At 38.9% G+C, this 26,800-nt stretch overlaps 1 protein-coding gene across 2 annotated transcripts in view; it reads left to right on the top strand.

The window, feature by feature from the left end:
* Positions 1-18,994, top strand: part of LOC130906354 (myelin protein zero-like protein 1) — a 34,296-nt gene extending 15,302 nt beyond the window's left edge. The window contains exons 4-7 of one of the 2 annotated variants that reach the window (XM_057820609.1): positions 676-805; positions 11,321-11,353; positions 16,424-16,529; positions 16,627-18,994. In XM_057820609.1, coding sequence (XP_057676592.1) covers positions 676-805; positions 11,321-11,353; positions 16,424-16,529; positions 16,627-16,722 — 365 coding nt within the window. In that variant the 3' untranslated portion in view covers positions 16,723-18,994. The remainder of the gene's footprint in view (positions 1-675; positions 806-11,320; positions 11,354-16,423; positions 16,530-16,626) is intronic. The other variant, XM_057820610.1, reaches the window with a different exon arrangement.
* The last annotated feature ends 7,806 nt before the right edge of the window (positions 18,995-26,800 follow it).

Genomic DNA, 26,800 nt, shown 5'->3' with positions numbered 1-26,800 from the left:
TATTTACACCAAAAGATATTAATCGGTAACACTTTATTTGACAGCAGCATCGTAAGACTGTCATGAGAAAGCTTCATTGCTTCAAGAAGCTTCATTTGGCCATCACTGCTCCCTTGGGGTAGACAGTCAACCTCCGCTGCCACCTGCTGTTAACACTGTTGTCGTCCAACATGCCTCCTAGCATGCATTGCAGTGCTACAGATATAGATAACAATTAAAATTCATGTTCTGTGTTAATTATTTCTTCAGTTAGTCTTCCAGTTGTTTCATTAATTGCTAGCTCTGGAATTTTGTAACACTTTATTTGACAGTGGAGCCATATAAACTGTCATAAGATCATCATAATTATGACATGACACTGCCATGAGCCGAATGAATGCTTATGACAGATGTAATTTTGTGTCATCCGGCAAATTACCTTACTTTTGAATTGATATAATGATCCGAACTGGACATAAATGAAGTTATACAGTAATAATTTGCCGGATGATACGTAATCAACCCAAACAAATCAACGTTTAAGCCCCACTGGACTATAAGCCGCAGTATTCGAAATAGTGAGAAAAAGTAGCAGTTTGTAGTCCGAAAATGACGGTACTTTTCTTCTTGCTTGCTTTGGCAGAAGTCATACATAATTACATATGTATTTTTGATATCCTTGATTGTGTGACATAGGTGCTCTCCCTCGGGCTAGCACACCCGTTATCGTGGGGGCAGTGATTGGAGTTCTACTGCTGCTGGTTCTCATCCTGGTGGCCGTGTGCATTGTGATGAAGGTGATTCACAGTCGCAACGATTATGAAGGGTAAGTTCTTTTAACCCCCCACTGATTGCGCTTGTTCTAATTCCGGAATGTATGGTTAGTCTGTTAAACGCTTTTATTTCTGTGACCCTTGTTGAGAAATGAGCTCCTGTTTTACAATTAACACATAAAAATGGGGGCTGTTAGCCTTTGAAGTTATCTTTCCAGGTGAACTTTTTTTATTTTTTTATTTCACTTTTGTATATATATATATATGTATATATATATATATATATATATACTGCCGTGTGATACCTCTACCGTTTTGGCCCGAATATAAGACAGTGTTTTTTGCATTAAAATAAGACTGAAAAAGTGGGAGTCGTCTTATATTCGCGGTCTAGAAATTATACCCATTCACGATGCTAGATGGCGCCAGATATCATCGAAGCGAATGCTGAACTTGAGGAGTAATGTTCTGTCATGATAGATCTCAGCTACTCTGAAGTTTAACCAGTTTGCATGATTTTATTGCAATGTTTTTCCTTATTCAGAGTTGTTTCAAGACTATAGTTACCGTTAGACCTCACTTTAATGGTTTGATAGATGTGTTTATTTACATTTCAAAAACCAGAAGCCATTCATTTACGAATGTAAGTGCACTTTAGTTTACATATTTAAATGTTCCGATATTAAGATTTGAATGAGGCAAAATAACATGCTTTTTCTCTCAAATATATTGCTATAATCATTTGTTTCAGATGTACTGTAATTATTTTCTGCATAAAAATTAATTTGGTGTTCAAAAAGTCTTTTTACAAACTTGAGTCTTGAAAAAGAGGGGGTTGTCTTATAATCAGGGCCGTCTTATATTCGGGCCAATACGGTAGTTTTTTTTTTTTCTTTCAACATACAACATACTATAAGCCCCACCTCGGAATTCTGGCCTGCTTTGCCTACCATGTCACATTTTTCTACTTGAAGGGCTTTTCCAGTCTACCGTATTGGCCCGAATATAAGACTGTTTTTTGCATTGGAATAACACTGAAAAAGTGGCGGTCATCTTATATTCGCGGTCTAGACGATATACCCATTCACGACGCTAGATGACGCCAGATATCAATTAAGTGATTTTTTGTCATGACAGATTTCAGCTACTCTCAAGTTTAACCAGTTTGCATTATTTTATTGCAGTGTTTTTCCTTATTCAGATTTGTTTCAAGACTACAGTTACAGTTAGACTTTGATGGTTAATGCAGTTATTGCAATTTTGTTGTTTTATCACAACAGATTGGTTTATTTACATTTCAAAAACCAGAAGCCATTCATTTACGAATGTGATGGAACTTTAGTTTACATATTTAAATGTTCAGAGATTAAGATTTGAATGAGGCAAAATAACATGCTTTTTCTCTCAAATATATTGTTATAATCATTTGTTTCAGATGTACTGTAATTATTTTCTGCATAAAAATGAATTTGGTGTTCAAAAAGTCTTTTTTTCAAACTTGAGTCTTGAAAAACAGAGGGTCGTCTTATAATCAGGGCCGTCTTGTATTCGGGCCAATACGGTATATTGCAAACTGCCCTAAGTGCAAAATTGCCCTTTTACTTTGTAATTGGCCAAAGGACGCAATGGTCAAACACTAGTCAGTTTTGCCATTCAGCTCAAATGGAGTTCACCTGTAAAGGTTAAAGTTTATTTTAGGTTCGTCCTGAAATTTAGGTATAGTGCATACCTCTGTGAAGGTGGCCCTGCAGTTATTATAAGTTTCAGTTATTGCAAAAATGCTTTTGTCTTTAGGTCATCCAGTGTTCACCCAGCACCCTATACAATGGATTGAAATAACCATAAACTTACCAAAAACTTGGTTGTGGTGCTAACACCATTATTTAAAAAGAAAAGAAAAAAAAAAACGTAATATCTATAAAACGGTCGAAGCATTTTTACAGCACAAACAAAAGATGACGTTTCCGGGTCATTTTGAGTGGTGATGGTAGTGTGGGGGCTATGTGTATTCTGGATGACCTTAAAAAAAACATTATTTGTAGTAACTGTAGCAGCACAAACAAACGGCACCGTTGTGGTTCCATTCAGCCGTATACGGGGGGCTGCGTGACATCATCATTGTAAATTAAAAGTAGAATATCTACAAAACCTTTGCAGCACAAACAATTGACACAATTTTTAGCTGGTTTCGATCAAAATGGGTGGCTGGTTGACCTCCAATTGACTGATGAAAGAATGATAAATATCTCAAAAACAATAGCGGCGCAAATGAAACATTTTACAGCACAAACTGGCACAAATTATTGACTTATTTTTTTTGTATAAATTTGCGTCTGATGGGTTGGCCAACTTCACAGAGGTGTAGTGCATCTGTGTTATGTGATGGTTGAATAATACAGCTTTTCTAACTGTGTATACTAGGGCTGCAGCTATCAATTATTTAGGTCATCGAATAATCTATCGATTTGTGCGTTTGAATAATCGAGTAATCGGATTACAAATATTTAATGCATTGCAGAGTAAATTTTTGGATATGTAAAACAAAGAGACAAGTGTTTATGCTTGAAATAATATTTATTTTGGCTTGCTAAGATTACACTTTCAAAAGAGAATTCAATGCGAATGCAAAATAAAATTCTTTAGTGTTTTCTTCAAATTATGCAGAATTGCTTTTTCAATTAACAAGAGCAATAAATGCATTTAAAAATAAAATACCTGATCTTAGTCTCAGATGATATAAGAAAAAAACAAATGAGGATCTAAGTACAAGAAAAGAACATTTGGCTAATTTGTATAGCAAAAGTCCGCTAGCTTAAATGCTATAAAATGCTAACGTTTTTTTCTTTTTTTAACAATGCTTTTAACCAATTGTTCAAACACATGTTCACACACAAAAAAACTTAAATATACTGTACTTCTAAAATGAAAAACGAATGCATAAACAAACATTAGCTCAAACAAAAATTTACCTTATGTTGGTCGTACCGGGGAGCAGCCATGTTAGACGAGTTATGGCATATTTACTGTTGTCACTAGAGGGCAGTGTATCCACCCAAATCAATAAAACTTTAAAAACAAACATTACAACGCCAATCTAATTAAACGAATCCTCGAATCAGCGAAGTTTTGATTTGAAGCATTTTTCTAATCAAATTACTGGAGTTAATTGATTAATCGTTGCAGCACTAGTGTATACGCAATCTAGATACCTTCTAACACATTGCATGCCTATTTGAGCATGAACCTTTTTCTTGGCATTTGGTAACACAAACAAACCCAGCTCAGGCAAACTGCCTGGTGGATTCATGAAGCAAAGGACAGGTTGCCGGGGGGGAGGGGGGGGGGGAATTGTTAAACATACTGTACTTGGCTATGTTTGAGTTTGCTTTTTGCGCTGGTGTCGCTTGCTTGCATCCGTCTTTTTTGTTTCCTAACATCATTTTTTGTCCCTCTTTAATGCCGCACTAACCCATTACATGCTAATAATCAGTCTGTAAAGCACATTGCTGTCGCTTTCAACTAATCGAAGCCATCAATTCACATTCTTTGCCGCTTATTTTTATTTTGTGGGTTATAAATCACACTGGGAATTAATTAATTGCACCAGCGAAGTAATGCACGTTTAAGAAAAAACATCATGCATTGTAATAATAACAATAAAATGGGGAACAGAAGGCAATACATCCGTCTGACAAGGTAACATATTACAGGGTTTGTACGGGTCCTTGACATTTTTGGGAATTCTTGGAATTTACTGTCGATTTTTTTCAAGGTCTGAAAAATGCTCGAATTTTGCGTTAAGTCCTTGAAAATGCTTGGAAGTGTTAGGCCTGATTTATGCTTCTGCGCTCCGTTGATGGTGGAGCGAAGGCATAGACCCTATGTCGTCATTGAGCATTCGAAGTTCTGCGTGAAGCAAACACGTTGCTCTGCAATTCACCGCCAAGCCACTAGAGGGGTGTTGCTTTGTGTTTGTACGATTTGGGGGGACTCTTGTTGAATTCCTTTAGTTTTCCTCTGGTCATAGACAGCGATGGCAACACAGATAGAATTAAAGATACACGATAATATCGGCTGCCGATAATTATCAGCCGATAATGGCAATTATGACGTCACACAGATAATACAGATAATAAAAAAATCAACCGATAATGCAATCCGATAATTATATACTTGATTTAGCCTCCAAATGTGCGCAACCAAGCAGTTTTCTCCACTTCTTCACTGCCGCCTGCTCAACCCCTCCCCTCTCTGAAGCCCCTGTGGGAGGAGGGGTTTAGGAGTACGGCGTCATAGAGGAGGCGGTGTTACACATCAGTGTTGAGGCGCTCTCACTAGCGTGCGTTGCTTTTCCCGTGTGTGAAATGGAATAAACGACGCTCTCGCCATCTACAAAACAGTTCCTCAAGGCCTAAAGAAAGCGTCCTCATTGAACACCACTAGCACTAACCCAGCAGCTATTTAAAACTGCATCACAATGATTTTTGGAACGAATATGCTGCTGCTAGCACGAATGCTAAAGCTATTGTTAACAAATAAACTATAAAGGAAGCTACGGGGCTTGTGACGATACAGAGACGCTGCGGTCCTCCCGGAGTCGGGGTGTTTGGGAATGCAGCCCAAAGCGAGTGGTAAACTCCCATCTATGGCTAAACACCTCACGAGATCGATAGTTGACAAGTAGCTGTCTTCCGACGGAGCCCGCCGGTCCGGCAGGCCGCCGCCTCGCCCTAGGCGGGTAGAGCATGAGAGCAGAGCCATGCACCGAATGCGCCGCAGCAAGCCGGCCGGGGCGGGCGGATATACGGTACGAACTTTGCTGCCGCCGCCACTCCGGTTCAAGACAGAGGCCTGGCGCGGGTGCTAATTTGGCAGCCGGGCGGACTGAAGGGCACAGGCGGGAGGAAATTCCCGAAATGACCCGATAGCCAAACCCCTGGATGAAAAAATAATGCAGTTTATACGACCACGATTCTTCGTGAAAGACATGTCGATCACATCAGTTTTACCACGGACATTTACACAGGTGATGTCAACAAACCATGTTTATCATGACGGCACAGTGGTTAGTTGATAATTGTAACATGCACCAAACGACACAAAGAAGTCATCCAGTCAGTAATGCATTCAGTACGCTTTAAATTTATGACGTCTTAATCAGAGCATTCTTCTTAAATCTAGTCAAATAATTTTCCCCATCTTGTTTGAGGAGTGTTGAAGACTGTTGAATGCGCCAGATTATTCCACTTACTTGAACTAAATATTGCAATTTGTTCTTATTAAGCCCAAACATCTAAAAAAAAATAAGGTCATTTTTCACCTAAATCAAGAAAAAATTGCTTTCAAATAATGTTTTGAATCATACATATTCTTGAATAAAGAACATTTCTGACAATTTTTTTTTTTTTATTTTTTATTTTTTTTTTTAGGATAATGTATAATAATTTATTGCTTAAAATAAGGCTGTTAATCTTATTTTCAGCTGGCCATTTTTCTTCAAGAAATCTGAGTGAAATATACTTGAAGTGCTGGCAGTTAATTTAACTTATTTCCAATAGATTTACACTGAGAACAAGGGACTTTAACTAGTCTTAAGGAGCTGTGTTTTTGCTGTGTAGTAATGTTATACTTTAGGAATGGCATACTTTTAAAGCCATTTTTGTGCAACTTATGTATTTACTCTGTAAGTAATTGTTGCCAAAAGTTTACCATTACACAATGTCAGACAATCTATCTTTATTTAGATGTTGGAATTTACTACTACTACTACTACTACTACTACTTGTTCACATTTGATGTTGAAAAAAAAGAGCAATATTATTTTTGCACAGCAATATTTTCTCTTGTGTATACTTTAAAATTTTACATAAATCTTTAATAAAATTATCGGCTTGACATTATCGGTTATCGGTTGGAACGAGGAGGAAATTATCGGTTATCGGTATCGGCTGAAAAATGCATTATCGTGCATCACTAGATAGAACGTGTGTATTAAGAGCTCAGTCTACTCGCCTGTTTTTGATCGACTCTCCTTGTTGCGCAAGAAAATAGCCACTTATTTTAAGGAGCAGCAGAGTATAAGAGCCTTGGTTTACTAGTTACGGTGAGAGTGGAATAGTTTTTTGTTGTTGGTGTGAACTAAAGTTCCACACTATTGTACATCGAGGTATCATTTAGCTTAGCAATTGGAGGAGTGAGAGCCATTTTTCAAGTGTCCCAAAGTTTAAAAAAAAAAAAAAAAAAAAGCGCATTCATCAAGGTTTCCTCGGCCATGACGTGTCTCCAGCCATCAAACAGCATTCTATGACTACGCCAGCAACGCTCACTGCCGCCGGCAACGCACTCTCCTCGGGAGCTTCAGAATCTGTACCTTTCAAAATAAATTTCTCGAGCCTACGGGGTCACGTTTTGGAAGATGTTTGCGTACTTGTGAGAAGGCACCATATTTTATTTCTGCCTCATCGTAAAAAAAAATAATAATAATACAACAACAACAACATTAGGATTAGGGCTGCAGCTCTCGATTATTTAACCAATCGATTAATTTATCAAATAGTTCGTTAGAATAATTGAGTAATTGGATTACGAACATTTCATGCAGTGGTCTCTAAACTATTCTACATTGTGTTGAATTGCCATGTGTTGAATTGTGCTATATAAATAAAACAAAAATAAAATAGGGCCGCAGTGGGTGCAGGATTTCATTTCAACAAAACAAGACAACACCTATATACCAATCTGGTGTCTTACAAGCGTAATCAGTTGATTGCAGTCAGGTGCTGCTTGTTTTAGCAAAAACATCATTGGTTAAACTGTCGGTACTCGATCGGTTGGAACAAAAACCAGGACCCAGAGCGGCCCTTGAGGACCGGTTTGGAGACCCTTGATTTAATGCGTTACAGAATAAATTTTAGGAGACGTCTAACAGAGAAGTGTTTATACCTTCAATAACATTTATTTTGGCTTGGTAAGATTGCACCTTCAAAAGAGCATTCAACGCTAATACAAAATAAAATTCCTGAGTGTTTCTTCAAACTATGCAGAATTGCACTTTCATTTCACAAGAGCAATAAATGTACTTAAAAATAAACCGAAATACTTGAGCTTAGCCTCAAACGGTATAAAAAAATAAATGAAGATCTGAGTACAACAAAAGAACAAATGGCTAACTTGCATAGCAATAGTCTGTTAGCTTAAATGCTAACTTTTTTTTTTTTTTTTTTTTTTTTTTTTTTTTTTTTTACAAAGTTCTTAACAAATCGTCCAAATACATATTACTTCACATCGCACGTTGCGGCCTCCATTAAAATTAACAATATTAAAAGCATCTTGTGTTTTAGAATCTGTTTAACAAATAATCAAATCCTTAATATTTTGCCTCATCTACATCAAATTATAATCAACAGAAGGATTAGTTCGAATACTTCGTCGTAGCTCTCCACTACGATACCTGTACGTAAAATGCGTAGCTTATTGCATTACCCCTACTCAATAATATGACGTTTTTCTTCTTAGCAATAGTATGACTTACATCTCTTTTCTTTCTCTGGCCCTAATATGCTCTACATTACCACAGCAATAATAGTCCTTCTGTTACCAGTTACAGTTACTACTAGTGACATCAGCAATGAACAAATGCTATGCTAGAACGCGACGATTCGGATAAAACACGCCAAAAAGAACCTAAACGTCATGTCAATGTCAAAATTAAGGTCGTTTTCAAAGGTTTAATCCAAAATTTCATTCATTAACTGGAAATACTTCTATGGATTTTTCTCCTGACTCTGCGCCAACACTCACGCTTGCAACAGGAGAACCGATATGATTTTCAAAATAAAGCGTGTAAAGGAATAATTTGTATTTGATGTGCTATTTCAGACGACTTCTGGCAAATCGTGCGTAAATAATGAGCTATAGATATTCATTTAGACGTATTGTTAAATCATACAAATTATAAATTAGAATGTACTTTTAAAGAAAAAGTCATTTGCGAGGCGGCTATTATGTTGGTGTGGCGGTGCGCCACAATCTGTTCTATGTAGGGGAAACCCTGCTTTCACTTATGCAATGAGTTATGACAAGTTTAACAATGATTACAGTGTTTCCCCTACATACTAAATATTGTGGCGCACCGCCACACAAAAATAAAAGCCGCCACGCCGTGGAAAAGAGTCCAAGTTTTTTTTTTTAAGCTCGTTTCAAACTGGCGGCAGCCATGGTGAAGGGTTCAGCGGCAATTTATTCATTGTGTATTGTAATGTCCTTAACTACGCGAGGCCACCTTAAGAGACGATCGGACGGGGAACTGTGACGTAGAGGGAAGCGAGATAGCAGTCGCATGTTGCGGAAGCCCGCTGTTATTTTGTTATTGTTTTTCTTTATTATTGTTGCCACAATAAAGTGGGTAAGCCAATACAGACGCCGCTCCTTCTTCCCCCCCATCCGAGGCATTACAGTGTTTTGGATGGGACTATTCGGCGAAAGTGAGCGGTGGACGGCCGTCTTGGACGGAACGGCAAGTTTGAATGAAATTGCGCCAAGAGGCGGGCAGAGCGCCGCCGCGCTAATGTCAACAACGCATTCGGCGGACGAAACCTTGATAAATGCGCTTTTTTTATCCAAATTTCGCGAGCTCTGGGACACTCGAAAAATGACTCTCATACTTCTCCTTGCTGAGCTAATTGGTACATCGATGTGCGTTTGTGTGGAAATGTAGCTTACGAACAACAACAACAAAAACTATTCACCTTCTCACCGAAACTAGTAAAACTCTTTATATGGCAATTAGAATTTCCCCCTACTCCTTGAAATGAGTCCATTACAAGGGCGTAGGTTTGGTCTCAGTGGGGACGATATAACTCCATAACCTGCATGTACATTTTTTGCTGGGGACGGGACATTAATAAAACCAAACAGATTACGTGAACGGGGCTGCATTTCTCACTAATATGAACCTAATTAATTGATAGGCTAAATGATCAATGCAAAAATAAATCTGTATTGACTTGTAGTGACTTTCACATAGTGTTTTAATCTGATGATTTTTCTTAAATCTATTCGAATAATTTTCTCTATCTTGTTTAGAATGTCAAAGACTAGTTAACCAATTAATGGGTCAGATTATTCAATTTACTTTAGGTAAATATTACCATTTGTTCTTATTAAGCCCATACATCTAAAGCAGGGGTGGGCAAACCGGTCCTCAAGGGCCGTAGTGGGTCCTGGTCTTTGCTCCAACTGGTCCAGCAAGGACAGTTTAACCAATGAAGTTTTTGCTGAAACAAGAAGCACCTGCCTGTGATCAACTGATTGCGCCTGCAAGACACCAGATTGGTAAAAAGGTTTCCTCTTGATGAGTTGGAACAGAAACCCGCACCCACTGCGGCCCTCTGTGGAATAGTTTGCCCACCCTTGATCTAAAGGTTGGTCATTTTTCACCAAAATCAAGTGGAAAATGCTTTCAAATAATGTTTTAAACAACATTACTTATTGAATTAAGCTTTTTTTTTTTTTTTTTTAAGATTAAATATTTAGGGTGTAACGGTACATGTATTTGTATTGAACCGTTTCGGTACGAGGTGCTCGGTTCGGAACGGAGGCGTACCGAACGAGTTTCTGACGTAATGTAACCTTTACTTTTCGAGGCTGAGAGTCGATTGGGTTACAGTTTCTTTGTGTAGATTATATTTACTCCGTAATCTCTACTATAATGAGGACCAACACGGTAGGACGGTATAACCTAGAAACGTCAACGGCGCAACTACGCAGCCGCCGCGAGAACGCAGTGAAACGCGGGCGTTAAAGTCAATCAGCCAATGCACACCAGTCGCAGTGCGGCCACATGTTAGACGCGTCCCAGAAGCGGCTCAACACGACGCATGCGAAAAGAACGGCAGAATTTATTATTTGACCCGAGACGCGGCCCTCCTGCGTCAATACTGACGCGAGACCAGGCCCTCCTGCGTCAAAACTACTAGCTAGGATAGGGCAGACCGGAAGTCACTGGTGTAAAAATACGGTGGATCCGGTCGATTTTCAAACTAATATGCATTCTTAACCCACTTTTTGAGTCCATCAGATCTCTTGAGTGGTGGATCGGGGCACAGTTGACTTGTTTTTGTTGATTTACTGCTGTCTCCTCTGCTATAATAATAGCCAACACGGCCCCTTGTTCAATACAAAACCCTACCACCACAACAAAACAAGTAGGAACTAATATTCACATAGGAACTAAAGTTATACAACATAAAATATACAGTATAAATGAATGCTACACCACATTTGTAAAATATAAACACATAAAATAAATAATAGCCCATTTAAATAAAATGAAATGAGCTAAAACACCTGAATAATACACAGATCCTGCTTACACAATTAAATTGATTAATTTCTGTGTGGCGCTTTAACTTGAGAAAATCCACCAATAAAGCTTTTAAAAACCATTCATAAGGCGAAAAAAAATGATTCATTGAGGCATTTCATTTGTAAAATACATGTTAAAATCTTTGTCATTGGGATTGCTTTTCTCTTTAGCACAGGACTTCTTTTTTTCTTCTTTCTTTCAGAAAGAAAGCTGACCAATACGCAGGGTCTGAAAGGTAAATTGTTGTTGGATTATTATCTTTAAATACCCGCTACTTTTTGAGCAGAATTCTAGCTTTGTATAGGCTAATGTTCCTATTGTTGAAAGCAAAAAAGTGTGTAATAAACAACTAGCACATTTATATTTTGCATTTTGTTTTCTTACTGTACCGAAAATGAACCGAACCGTGACCTAAAAACCGAGGTACGTACCGAACCGAGATTTTTGTGTACCGTTACACCCCTAATATTTATCATATAAATATCTGACTAACTCTTAATAGCTATGTTACGTTAACATACTGATCCCATTCTCAGTTCGTTTTTTATGCGTCATGTAACCAGCGTTGTTAATCTTACTTTAAAAAAAGTAATTAATTACAGTTACAGATTTCTTCTCCAAAAAAGTAATTTAGAAGAAAAGTATTTTTCTCATTTCAAGAAATCTGAGTAAAATTTACTTGAAGCACTTGCATAATTTCACTTATTTCTAGTAGAATTACACTGAAAACAAGGGAATTTAACTAGTCATCAGCCAATCAAACGTGTGCTTCAGTGTAAGTCTGAACATAATCAAAGTAATTCACTTAATAATAATGGTATGATCAATTCTATCCTTACAACATATGGGAAGACAATCTAAATTACCTATTTAACTGAACTCATTATATAATGCAAATGAGGTTGCTTAAAAGTTGGTGGGGACAATTTGAGCATCCTGAAAAGTTCCTAGAGTTATGTCTCTAACGTCCCTATGCAAACCTACGCCGTCGCTTCATTAACAGAAGGACCATTATTGGTGTGTTAATGTAGTAATGAAAGGAAAAAGGACTAGGAGATGTAAGTCGTACTATTGCTGCAAGAAAAAAAAGTCGTATTACAGAGGGTAATGTAGCTGTAATCAGCTAAGCATTTTACATACATGTGCCGTAGCTGAAAGCTACGACATTAGCCTGGTTCTTCTTGGGAAACAAAATCTGGGGAAAAAAATGAATTTGTCATGATATGACGCAATTTTGCCGTGGCACGACATGATGAGGCGGTCCCACTCCGATGCAGCCCACCACCGCAGCTTCAAAAAATCCTAGGGGAAACCCTGGATTAACACATTTGTGCCTTTGATTGTAGCGTTACCAAGGTTCTCTGGCAAGATCAAAGTTATAAACCTATCAAATTCAGGCATGAAAATCACTCACCTTTCGGCGAAATTTGCCGTTTTGAAGTCAAAAAGGGTGACCTATGTGAATTGTGTAGATCTGAGGAGAACATTTTTAGGGGGGGGGGGGGGGGGGTCGTAAGTCCATCTAACTAAATAACGACATGTTTTATTGAAGTTGCTAAGCCTGTCACGATATGCAATGAGTCCATTTATCGCAAGGTAAATAAAAATGAGGGCGCTAATTTTCACGGCTGCGTTTTATCACCGCGTGCGTGCATACATTTGTGCGTGCGTGTAGATGACATATGAGACTCCAGTTGTTATGTACAGATGTTTATTGGACAGCAATATGCCGTAGAATTACAGTTCACACATACAAAATAAGGAAACACATCTATGTTAAACACTGTAAACGTTAGCATTGCTACACTGACACTAATGGGGGAAAAAGACAACTTTAGCCTGCTATAAAACGCAAACTTGCAGTTAAAAGGTGACACTTCAAACATGAAAAAGCGCTGGTTCGCAGCATTTGCAAACGAAAAAATGCAAACGAAAAAATGAAGATAAATATCTATTAGTAACACCACAAGCAATGACGAAAAGTGCTTTTTGCAGAGTGTAAAGTTGTTAGCGGTTTAGCGAACGTACTTCCGGTGAACATTTCAAAATAAAAGCACGTCACGTTTGTCATATAAATGACGATTTCTGGAGTTAATCCCACAGACTTTAGAATTAATACTGTCACATGTAAATACTACAGAATTCAGATTTTACACTAAGAATAATTTTAAAATGACACCCTTTTTAAAAAAATATGATTGGCAATTAATATTAGAATTATTATAATACTATTATATATAGTAATATACTATTTTTTAATAAGAATTGTTTTGAATAATGTTGGAAAGGCGAAGTCAGTGTTCTGAATCTGTTTACATTCCATTCTTTCGCACTAGTAAATGCTATCAGGCTATCAGCATTTGACCTCAGTGTTCATGTGTGATTAATTATTGTTATTTACATGCTTATTTGTACTTTAATAAAGAATTAAGTGTTCCAAAATGTTTTTGTTAATTAATAAGCGTCAACAAAAATGTCATTGCTAAATTAGTAAAAAATATATATATATATTAGTCGACTAATTTTAAAAATAGTCGGCTAACTAATCGGGAGAAAACTCTTCGTTTGGGACAGCCCTACCGGAACATATTTCCTCCACACCCTTCTCACCTTTTTAACCCCTGACCCATTTTCATGCCTGATCAATAATCGTTAAGTACCAAATGCAGCTGGACAGTTTGGCCGCACTTCTTAGCAGGAGGGAGGGTGAAAGGCTGTGGCGTTGTATGAGCATAAAGCAGAAAAATATTAATATATATTAGGGCTGTCAAAATTATCGCGTTAACGCACGGTAATTAATTTTTTAAATTAATCACGTTAAAATATTTGACGCAATTAACGCACATGTCCCGCTCAGACAGTATTCTGCCATTTGTTAAGTTTTACAGCAAGGTTTTTTGTGCTGTCTAACAGCGAACTCTTGTGGTCGCTTTGCGACATGGTTTATTGCTTTCTTGCCAGTTCAATATGGCTGCACAACGTCTCTGGTTGACGCCTACGTTGTAATGTTGTGCTTATATGATCCTTGGACAAGATTTGTCCGTAAGTATGGTTGTTGTAAAGAATGTACATATTATGTTAGTAAGCGAAATGTTATATTTTTTGTATGAGACGCTTTTTGTTTGTTTAGTGAACCTGTATGGCGTGCTAAGCTAACGTTGTTGCTAATGCAATGCTTGTGTACTTTTTTTTTTAGTTTCACTACGGTCTAAAGAGGACATTGGTTTGAGGCTATTCTATTAATAAATCAGATGAAAAAAGAAGAAGTCTGATTATTAAGGCGTCGTTCACTAGCTGTCTAGCTTTGGAAAAAGTAGATGCTTCGGAGTGAGGACAGCATAGACAGATTTAAATGACAGTAGAATGAAATGCCCACTACAGCTTATGTACCGTATGTTGAATGTATATATCCATCTTGTGTCTTATCTTTCCATTCCAACAAATTATTTTACAGAATATATATATAATTTACAGAAAAATATGGCATATTTCATAGATGGTTTGAATTGATTAATTACGATTAATTAATTTTTAAGCTGTAATTAACTCGATTAAAAAATTTAATCATTTGACAGCCCTAATATATATATATATATATATATCTTTTTTTTTTTTAATTGATGTGCCTGTGACACGAAAAAGCATGTTTATTTCATAATACACGCGGTATTTTATGCCCCTGAATGATATGGACTGCTTAGATGTGTGTGGAAGCGATCGCTATTTTTATTTAGTTTTTTGAATCCCGCGCCATGAAAATGAGTGACTTCAGGCTTCGGTCTTGCATTGAGGAGGAGGGCGCTGTGACGTGTACGGTAGAAGACGTCCTCTTCACGCTACAGTGTACTGTTGTGTATGAGGACGAAGGATTCAGCTGATTTTGCGGATTAATGCGTTTATTTTTCGCATCATGCCAGCCAAACGGCTGCAGAAAAATCATTCTGTATGAGGGAGAGGCGTATGCGCCTTTTTGGAGTTTCACAAGGTTCCCATTCACTGTGGATATTGGCCAAGCCCTACTACTGTGGGACCATTGGACTTACGAGGAAGTGAGTAAACATCTTGTTTTGTATTATGTCAAATACGAATACAGCGATTACAAAGTAAACACTGCAAACTTCCTTTAAATAAAGGACTACTTACGTTTGATCATTGATAGGCATGTAAAAAGCTCTCCTCATGCTCATTAGCAGAACGTTAGCTGCACAACAACTCCAGCCACCCTCCTCCGGGGAATGAACTGTAAATTGCAAATAATCCAGGCTAGTTATGTGTGATTTTCCGCTTCGAAGACTTTGAAACATCACTCGGTTCGGGTTAGCATGTTGGCTAGCTGTCACTCCTTCTGGTTTGTTTACATTCTCTGAAGCCGGGGGAAGGGAAATGGCATATGTCCGATTTAGGTGTCATAAAATATCGTTCGGGAGGTGCGACAGTAAAGGTGAAGTCGACAGTTTTGACCAATATGGAGTAATTTTGCCATGTCGTCCTGAATAAATGCATTTTTATTATTTCATATTCCATTTAGCACAAGACTGTTATTTGTCATGACCATGCCATTTATTTAGCAATTGGGGAAAATACTTGGATAAAAAGAATATCTTGTAAAAATATTGAAGTAAAGAGACAGAAACACTGACATTTTGCCGCTCTCTTCGTCGCGTTTTCCTCGTTGTGAATAGTTCCCCCTTGACGGGCTGACTGGTCCTTCTCAAGCCATTTATATAGCTATTGGGGAAAAATACTTGGATAAAAAGAATATCCTTTAAAATATTGGAGTAGAGAGACTGAAACAATGACATGTTGCAGCTCTCTTCAACGCGTTTTCCTCGTTCAGAATAATTCTCCCTCAATGGGCTGAATAGTAAAACCGATGAGCTCAGTCTACCGCTGACGTCATCCACCTGTTGGGGACGCTAAAGCCCTATAATGGTAGGCGTGGCTAACCGGCAGATTAAAAGACTAATTTCTCGTCATCTGTGCTTTGCTAAATTGTTGTATATAGTCGAATCGTCTCAAAATATGATTCTAATTCACATAATAATGCCATTTAAGACTTTTTTTCTCGTGTCGTATGCTCTTTAAACACAAAATGATTTTGCAGGCCGGACCTAGCCTGGCTTTGAGTTTGACACCTGTGAAACAATTTGATCCCAAAAATTGTACATCTGTCTTCATTGCTTCACCTGCTCATCACTCTTTCTTTTTTTGTTTGTTTTTGATTTTTTTGTCATTATTTTATGTGCCCATTTGCTGTGTGTCTCTCCATCGTGCACCAACGTGGCAAACGGTAACCCCAAACTAGCTGTATAAACTTGGAAAACGCGTGCGCCCCTCCGCCGCAACCCATAAAGAAGACGGAGCCCAAGCTGGAGGGCCCCCCCAGCACCAGCCCCCCGGGTCAAGCGCAGGTAGGAGCCGAGGGGGCTGGTGCAAATCCCCGGGCAAAGAAAAAAAAAAATGTTCGTCATCAACGATCCCAGCGGTGAAATTTTTTTTTTGCAACAGGGCCCGGTGATATACGTCCAGCTGGACCACTCGGGCAGCAAAAACTCCTTCCACAAGATGGAGCCGGTGGTCTACGCCGACATTCGCAAAAACTGAAACGGACGAAGGGAGGAGCCGCGCGCAACTAAAAGTGGAGAAACACAAGCAGTCAAGTATCGGACCTCTGGTGTCAGCTACTTTCGGGGACGCTTTGGTTTCTTTTTTTTTTCTCTGCTGTCACGTCCCTTGTTACTTTTCGCATTTTACGTGACATGGTCATTCTTTTGAATGCTTTATAACTTCAAACTGGTGCACAGTAGGGACACGTTGATACAGAATTATTTTACATTCCTTTCTCAGCCTTTGAGATATGAGTTGGACCAGTGACTATGCTTTAAACACTTATTTTTTTTACGATGACTTATGAGTAGTATTTAAGTGAAATTGAGTTGGTTTATAACATAGCAATACATTTTTCACAAAGCGTTATTTTGTCACATGAAAAATGGCAGTAAATACACCAAATATTAGGGATGTTCCATATCACTTTTTTTTTCCAGACCGATACCAGTACGAGTACTTGACACTTGAGTACTCATGGATATTCTTACCTCGTAACTGAATACCACTAGTACTTCTGATACTGACGTAAAATGACCTTTTGTCCGAACTTTTTGAACTCCACAACTATTGACCACTCCTTTGAAGCTGGTATTAGTGTACTGTACTTGCACATCCCTAACAAAAAATGTATTTATTCTTGGGGGAATTCAAAAAGTTTTTGTTCGTGTAGGAGGACTCTTAGAGGCCAAGTGACTATTTTTGGTCATTAAATAAAAACACAACTAAGACTACATACATAAATTACATTTTGGGTCATGGCGGCATGTTTGGTAAAGTGGCGGAAGAAATGTGAACAGGGCTCAGGTGCGATGAGGATAAACGGGACCCCCGAAGTGGACCGTCCAACTGGGTGCGGGGTGCTAGCGGACAATTATTCATCGGACCCTCAAGACGATCAACCGGTGTGTGAGTGGTGCAAGTGGAATTTTGTTTTGTTGCAGGCACCTCCAGGAAACACTTCCAGCATATTACAGAGCCCCGGGCATTATCTTCCCTTTCTTTTTGACCCTCCCCTCGCCCACGCAAACGAGTCCCCTTAGAGGCCCAGGTCGGGTTGCACCCCCTCCTAAGTTTCGCCGCTGGTTTTGTATATAAGTGGTTTACATGACCCAAAATGTGATGTCCATATACTGTCATGGGCGAAATTATTGGCACCACTGGAATTATTTTTCCAGAAAATACACAGTTTCTCCCAGACATTAACGCAATAGAAATGTATTCAGTGTGAATGTGTTTATACCTCGGACGTGGACTGAAAAAAATCCAAAATTGATACAGTTTTAGACAAAACTAAAAAAATAGGCTAGACAAAATTGTTTGCACCCTTAACTCTATTTGGTTGCACATGCTTTAAAAGAAATAACAGAAAGCAATCGCTTCCGATAGCCATCAACAAATTTCGTGCGTCGCTCAGATGAAATTTTGGACCACTCCGTTTTTGCGAACTGTTCCAGGTCTTTCAAATTTGAAGGGTGACAGTTTCCGGACAATACATCCTACATTACGGCCCAAAACATTTTGATAGTCTCCAGATTTCATGACTCCTTGCACGCTGTCAAGGCACCCAGTGCCAGAGGCAGCAAAACAACCCCAAAACATCATTGGACCTCCACCATGTTTGACTACAGGCATGTGTTCTTTTCTTTGTAGGCCTAAATCCTTTTTCTAGAACTGGGTGCCTTGACAGTGTGCAAGGAGTCATGAGATGGATTGCAATGTAGTGTCAGAAAACTTGGGCTGTGTTTTGGGGTTGTTTTGCTGCCTCTGGTACCGGGTGCCTTGAGAGTGTGCAAGGAGTCATGAAATCTGGGGATGGGCCGCAATGTAGGGTGTAGTGTCAGAAAACAGGGACTGCGTCAGAGGTCATGGGTGTTCCAACAGGACAGTGACCCAAAACATACCTCAAATAGCACCAAGAAATGGGTGGTGACCAGTGTCCAGTGCCAGAATAAACAATGAGGCCTACAAAGAAAAGAACACAGTGCCTATAGTCAAACATGGTGGAGGTCCAATAATGTTTTGGGGTTGTTTTGCTGCTTCTGGTACTGGGTGCCTTGACAGTGTGCAAGGAGTCATGAGATGGGCCACAATGTAGGGTGTAGTGTGGGTCTGCGTCAGACGTCATGGGTGTTCCAACAGGACAATGATCCAAAACATACCTCAAATAGCACCAAGAAATGGTTGGAGACCAGTGTCCAGTGCCAGAAAAAAAGAAGAGGCTTACAAAGAAAAGAAAAGAGTGCCTATAGTCAAACATGGTGGAGGTCCAGTAATGTTTTGGGGGTGTTTTGCTCCCTCTGGTACTGGGTGCCTTGACAGTGTGGAAGGAGTCATGAAATCTGGGGATGGGCTGCAATGTAGGGTGTAGTGTCAGAAAACTGGGGCTGAGTCAGGGGTTATGGGTGTCCCAACAGGACAGTGACCCAAAACATACCTCAAATAGCACCAAGAAATGGTTGGAGACCAGTGTCCAGGTCCAGAAAAAAGAATGAGGCCCACAAAGAAAAGAACACAGTGCCTATAGTCAAACATGGTGGCGGTCCAATAATGTTTTGGGGTTGTTTTGCTGCTTCTGGTACTGGGTGCCTTGACAGTGAGCAAGGAGTCATGAAATTTGGAGCTGGGCGGCAATGTAGGGTGTAGTGTCAGAAAACTGGGTCTGCGTCAGAGGTCATGGGTGTTCCAACAGGACACTGACCCAAAATATACCTCAAATAGCACCAAGAAATGGTTGGAGACAAAGCGCTGGAGAATTCTTAGGTGGCCATCGATGAGCCCGAATCTAAATCTTATTGAACACTATGAAGAGATCTTAAAATTGCTGTTGCAAATCTGAGAGAACTGGAACAGTTTGCAAAAGAGTGGTCCAAAATTCCATCTGAGAGTTGCACGAAACTTGTTGATGGTTATAGGAACAGATTGATTTTGGCTATTTCTTCCAAAGAATGTGCAAAGCCAACAATTGCCCAGCCTATTTTTTGAGTTTTGTCTAAAATTGTGTCAATTATGACTTTTTTCCTCAACTGTTTTGTGTTTTTTTCCAATGCACATCCAAGAAATAAGCGCATTCATACAGAAAACATTTGTAACTGGATTAATTTCTGTGAGAAATGCTGTATTTTGTGGAAAAATTCCAAGGGTGTCAATCATTCCGTCCATGACTGTATGAGGACTCCAGGTCTCAATTATATATATTTTTTATAGTAAATCATTATTTTTTTTATATCAACAAAAGAAATATAAATTAATAAAATGTGAATACAAACAAAAAATACACTGATATGACCCCCGCCAATAACAATCTAAAGTTGATTTTATTTTCCTATTATTTAACTCACTTTAACTGGAAAAACTGGCTGTCAAAGACAATATTTAAGTGCTATTGAAGGCGCTAGACGTCCAATCCATGGCTGGCTTTCCCAGTCAAAATGTATTGGACGTCTACAGCCGTCAATGGCAGCCAGTGCGTTGATGTCAATTCTAATTAAGCTTCGGAACGTCAACTTGGGTTACTATGAGAACTGAAAGAGAACAATAATTTGTTCGTAGGAAAAAAAAAACAACTGGTGCTGCTTTCAGGTAAAAATCGCAAATCTGAGTCGCCGCCAACACAATTCGGTGGCACTCAAAAATAACTCACGGGCTGCCATTGACGTCAATAGACGTCCAACCCGGTCAAAAGTGATTGCACTCCTGTTGCGTCAATGGCAGCGAATGACTTTGCATGCAACATCATCGCTCGTGAAGCATGTCGCCGTTGTTCACGAAAAAATTCATATCACTGCAAGTAGATCGTGACATATTGGGCATGTTAAAAAAAATGTTTGCATGCAGTCTACTTATATAAGTTTAAAATGGAAAAAAAAAAATGCTAGTTGATGTGGAAGCATTTTATTTAATTTAAATAACGGGCCAAATATCTGTTGCAGCTTTAAAATGTTTTAATGTGTGGAAAATTTTCAAGCCAAAACTGCGTTCCTGTGAAAGACGTGTCGTCGACCTGTTCCGGAAAAAGTAGACGCGTTCTTTGTGTGCCGCTCTTGACTGTTAGCGCGTTCCCGTCGTCCTCGTGGTGATGTAAAGTATAAATTATATTTAAAAAAAGAAAAAAGATGGTTGTAGTTGCGCTTTTTTTGTCTCTCTCTGTGCTAAATAGTTCTCTGGTGGAAAAAAAAAAAAAAAAAAAGATGCACTACGTCTGAAATACACAAGACAAAAAACCTGCCCTGTGATTTTTATTTTTGTATGACTGGCCACTCCTTTGAAGAAAGAGGGGAAAAAAACTGGAATGTTGTACATTTAGTGCCTTTTACATTTCATCAGCTAACTTGAACGTCTGCTTCCTCACATAGTAAAAGATGCATTTATTTTTTTCCCTTCTATTGTATGTATTTTTTTTTATGCGTAATCGCCTGTGCTGTATCCACTTGTTCAAATTTTATATAAAAAATATTTCTGGCCAAATATTGTGTGATTTGTTTTTAGTTGCTTGTGGCATTTTTAAGGCTTTTATTCTAAACACGAAAGAAAAATGTTTTCGAAGAATGGCCATCAGTTGACTAGAACGGTGTTTTTCAACCTTTTCTGAGTCATGGCATGACTATTTACACTCACCGGCCACTTTATTAGGTACACCTGTCCAACTGCTCGTTAACACTTAATTTGTAATCAGCTAATCACATGGCGGCAACTCAGTGCATTTCGGCATGTAGGCATGGTTTAAGACAATCTCCTGCCGTACAAACCGAGCATCAGTATGGGGAAGAAAAGTGATTTGAGTGACTTTGAACGTGGCATGGTTTTTGGTGCCAGAAGGGCTGATCTGAGTATTTCAGAAATTGCTGATCAACTGGGATTTTCACGAACAACCATCTCTAGGGTTTACAGAGAATGGTCCGAAAAAGAAAAAATATCCAGTGAGCGGCAGTTCTGTGGGCGGAAATGCCTTGTTGATGCCAGAGGTCAGAGGAGAATGGCCAGACTGGTTCGAGCTGATAGAAAGGCAACAGTGACTCAAATAACCACCCGTTACAACCAAGGTAGGCAGAAGAGCATCTCTGAACGCACAGTATGTCGAACTTTGAGGCAGATGGGCTACAGCAGCAGAAGACCACGCCGGGTGCCACTCCTTTCAGCTAAGAACAGGAAACTGAGGCTACAATTTGCACAAGCTCATCGAAATTGGACAATAGAAGATTGGGAAGACTGGTCTGATGAGTCTCTATTTCTGCTGCGACATTCGGATAGTAAGGTCAGAATTTGGCGTCAACAACATGAAACCATGGCTCCATCCTGCCTTGTACCAACGGTTTAGGCTGGTGGTGGTGGTGTAATGGTGGGGGGAATATTTTCTTGGCACTCTTTGGGCCCCTTGGCACCAACTGAGCATCATTGGAACGCCACAGCCTACCTGAGTATTGTTGCTGACCATGTCCATCCCTTTATGACAACAATGTACCCAACTTCTGATGGCTACTTTCAGCAGGATAATGCGCCATGTCATAAAGCTGGAATCATCTCAAGACTGGTTTCTTGAACATGACAATGAGTTCACTGTACTCAAATGGCCTCCACAGTCACCAGATCTCAATCCAATAGAGCATCTTTGGGATGTGGTGGAGATGTGGAGATTCGCATCATGGATGTGCAGCCGACAAATCTGCACCAACTGTGATGCCATCATGTCAATATGGACCAAACTCTCTGAGGAATGCTTCCAATACCTTGTTGAATCTATGCCACGAAGAATTGAGGCAGTTCTGAAGGCAAAAGGGGGTCCAACCCGTCACTAGCATGGTATACCTAATAAAGTGGCCGGTGAGTGTATGTTGCCTTCCACCCTGCAGATCTCTCGCACACACCCCCATACTGGATGTCACCCCAGACCATGATTTTGCCACCACCCAACTTCAGTTTTTTTGAGTGAATCTTGGATCCATGCAGGCTCCAGTAGGTCTCCTGCGGTGTCATTCAACGGAAGATTCATCTGAAAAATCCACCTTTTGCCACTTTTTCAGCATCCATCCTTTTGACAGGCTTTGGGCCTTGGCTAATGCCACACTGTTTTTTAATTGTCTGCACCCTGAGAGATCTGCAGGATGGAATGCAACATAGTCTGAAATATCAACAAATCTTAGCTGCCTCTTAATTCCTAACCATAAAAAGGGACAAATTCTGCAGCAGGATGGTGCTCCATCGCATACTTCAATCTCTACCTCAAAGTTCCTCAAGGCAAAGAAGATCAAGATCCTCCAGGACTGGCCAGCCCAGTCACCAGACATGAACAGGATGAAAGAGGAAGCATGGAAGACGAAACCCAAAAGTCTTGATGAACTCTGGGAGGCATGCAAGACTGCTTTCTTTGATGTTCCTGATGACTTCATTAATAATTTGTATGAATCCTTGCCGAAGCCCATGGAAGCCATTCAAAATTTTACATTTGGATCTCACAGCACCACTACTTAATTCGCTTATGTTACCTGACATATTTTTGTATTTGAAAGTACATTGTTTCAATTTTCACACTACTTTCTGTACGCGACAAAACTTTTGTCTTGCCAAAATTCGACCTTGATGTCTTCATTAAATGATAAATCTTTTTTTCAGTGAAAAAAGTATATTTTTGTACATTCAACATCATTTGGGAGGGTTTTAGCTTTCATACGAGCCATTTCTGAAACAAATTGAATAATTAAAAGTCAGGTTATTAGCAATTGTTTCTACAAAATGGATAAGCGACAACTTTTGTAAAGGACTGTACAGTGGACGTGCTGGGGTCCACATTGTTGCGGACAGCAAGGTAGCTGATGGCTAGAAATAGCTGTTCTGTAATGCGGCACGCGCAATACCTTGCTCATCTGCACACGACAGAGAACTTTCTACATACTCCGCCCGGCGACGTAAAAAAAATAAAAATGGGAAACAGCTGGCAATGTAACCCGGATTTCCATGTAAATCGGAATTATCCTTTAAGTGCCTCTAAGCACCCTCTTAAAAATACACTATCCAGAAACATATATTTTATGCTTTATTAATAGAATAAAGTAAAAAAAAATACGGCCGAAACACCAGTGTTGTAGAGTCGAACTCATGTAAATCGGGTCAGTTGTAAAATGGGGGACTACCTGTATTATGTAATTTCTCACAGCACGCCGACTGAAAAACACTGGACTAGAAGGCTCCACATGAGGCCACACCAGGGTCGGCCCAGGCCATTTGGGTGCCCTAAGCCAAATAATGCCAAGGGGCCCATATTTTTGGCCCACCATTTCGTCACAGTGTACTGTGAAACCCATTCATGCAATCCAACCCATACGTCCATATTTTGTATGTTAATCAGATTTTGTTGCACTGCATACTTCAAACTTCTCACCCCAAATGATTGTCAGTACTTACAGTAGATAGTGCCAAACCTTTTTCTAAAAGAGGAAAACAAAGAAGTTAAGGAAGAAATTTTATTTTTCAAGCTTGAAATTAAGTATCAAAACTCACAAAAGTCAACTAAAGCAAACTGTAGTAAACCAAATATAAATTAAACAATTGCCAGATTGGGGACCCCCTAGTGGTCAGGGGCCCTAAGCAGCTGCATAACCTGCGTATAGGCTGGGTCGGCCCTGCGCCACACCCTCCCGTAGAGGACCGGGCCAGGCAGAGCGTCTTGCAGCTTTCTTTGCTATAAACACAAGCTCTCTGCGTTCAAATGCTGGCTTTAGGTGGAAAAGGACAGAAGTTTTACTACATACAAGCCGGCAGGAGTGTCTCAAGAGTGATTTGGTCAAGGATTCAAGGTAATTATTAAAATATCACCAAGCATGCACTTTTGTGAAAAAAATGAATGGGAAAAAAATTAGCTTAACTTTAGCTTGAAATATTTACGTAAAATGAATAATAACTGCCAGTTTTTTTGTTTTTTTTTGTGCTTTTAACCAAGAATCTAGACTGTTTTATGTTCATGTCTATAGAAATTCTGGGATTTACACATTTATTAAGAAGGAACTTTCAACCTAAAAGGCTGTTTTGTGATGGCTGCCGTGTTGAATCCGTACAAAATAGTGTAACTTTAGCTTGAAATATTTATGTAAAATGAATGATAACTGCCCTTTTTTTTTTTTTTTTTTTTTTGCTTTTAACCAAGAATCTAGACTGTTTTATGTTCATATTGATAGAAATTCTGGAATGTACGCATTTATTTAAAATGATTTTGACCTTAAAAAGCTCTGTTTTGTGATGACCGCCATATTGTATCCGTAGAAAATAGCGGAACTTTAGCTTGAAATATTAATGTAAAATGAAGGATAACTGCCTGTTTTTTTGCTTTTAACCAAGAATCTAGACTGTTTTTATGTTCATATCGATAGAAATTCTGGGGTGTACAAATTTATATAGAAGAACTTTTCAGCTTAAAAAGGTCTTTGTTTTGTGATGGCCGCCATGAAAATGAGCAGGTAATTTTTGGCCAACTACCTGTTTTTAGATATTATAATTTAAAAATATCTGTGTCCATACAAAAAAAATGTGCATTTCACGTGTTTTATGTAACATTTTAATCTATAAACGACGAGGGCCTGATAGCCTCCAAGATGTGCTGAGGCAATAGTAACATCCGAATTGAACCTATAAGTTAAGAATGTATATAGAAAAGTGCAAATTTTGCTTTTGTTGAGTAAAATATAGTGGTCTATGGGCCAGAATTTCCAGCGTTTTACGAAATAAAAAATATTTTTTAAACACTAAAAGTTACTCAAAACCATATTTTATAGTTATTTGTTATATTTTTCAGTACTAAAGATGTATAGACAAATGTTTATAATGTTTAACATCTCATAACTAAAGAATACTACAAGTGAAAAATTATATGTTGTGTTATAATTTCAGGAATTTCAAGTTTAAGGTGAAAAAGGTCCTAAACGATTAATTGGTTATTAAAATAGTTGTCGGTTATTTCGGTAATTTATTAGTTGTCGATTAATTGTTGCACCTCTAAATCTCCATGAGAAAAACACTAAAGTACAGAGCCACATAAAAATTACTTCGTTACACTCCACCACTATACGTCAACTCGTCACTGTTGATGCATTACCGCTACGTAAATTCCTCCTATTATGGCGTGTTTTTCTGCTCGTTAACATTAGTAATCAAAATGGTAAAGGTGTGTGTGGCGGTCGGTTGCAATAACAGAGAAGATAGACGGAGAGACTTGAAGTTTTACCGTATTCCGAGACCCGGAGAGGAGAGCGAGATGGACTGCTGCAATTCGACGAGAAAACTGGGCTCCAAACGATTACCACAGATTATGTAGTAGTCATTTTATATCTGGTAAGATGCACTTAATATATATTTAGAGGGTTTTGGGCTGACAACCACAATTAAGATCATTGCTAGGCTAATCGCCGACAACATACACTCAGACGTTGTGAATGAACTACCTGAAAATATATAATTATAAGGGGATAATAAGACAGTTGTCATACAATTAATTTACAATTTCACTATTGAGGTCAAAAGCCAAAAAATATATTCAACTAGGGACAATCTGGAGTAGTGCTATCGCAATTCATATTTATTACATATTATATATGTATGTAGTGAGAGTGCTATCGCTAAACCATATAAACATTAAAAGCTCTAGCTCCATTGACAAATGACATGAAATACATTAGACTTGACAGCGGATGTTAGCTAGAAAAAAAGATTTTGAATTGAAAATTTCGTAACCCACCTTCCCGAGCACAAGATAGATTCCTGCCGAATTTTCGTGGACGAGGACCCGTTTCACCCAACCAGCAACGAAGTGTTTATAAGCCTCCAAGCTCTTAAAGTTTTTCAAACTTTTGTGAGAATAGGCTGATTTTGTGTGGACAAGATAGTTGTAAATGTCAGGGTAGCAGATGTCAGGCAGAGACGGCGAAGACAGCGGGTCGAAAAACATCGATTTAGGCATCAAATAGGGATCTGGCGAATGGATAAACTGAAGCTTTTCCACATAACACCTTTTATGCAACGCATCCAATGAGTTTACAGCGTCAGATAATACCGGGGCTTCCATGAATTGCTCTATAAAGTGCACGACTAA

The sequence above is a fragment of the Corythoichthys intestinalis genome, chromosome 18, assembly GCF_030265065.1.
Source record: "Corythoichthys intestinalis isolate RoL2023-P3 chromosome 18, ASM3026506v1, whole genome shotgun sequence".
NCBI lineage: Eukaryota > Metazoa > Chordata > Actinopteri > Syngnathiformes > Syngnathidae > Corythoichthys > Corythoichthys intestinalis.
Note: the sequence above shows the minus strand (reverse complement) of the source record. Positions and strands in the feature narration are given on the sequence as shown.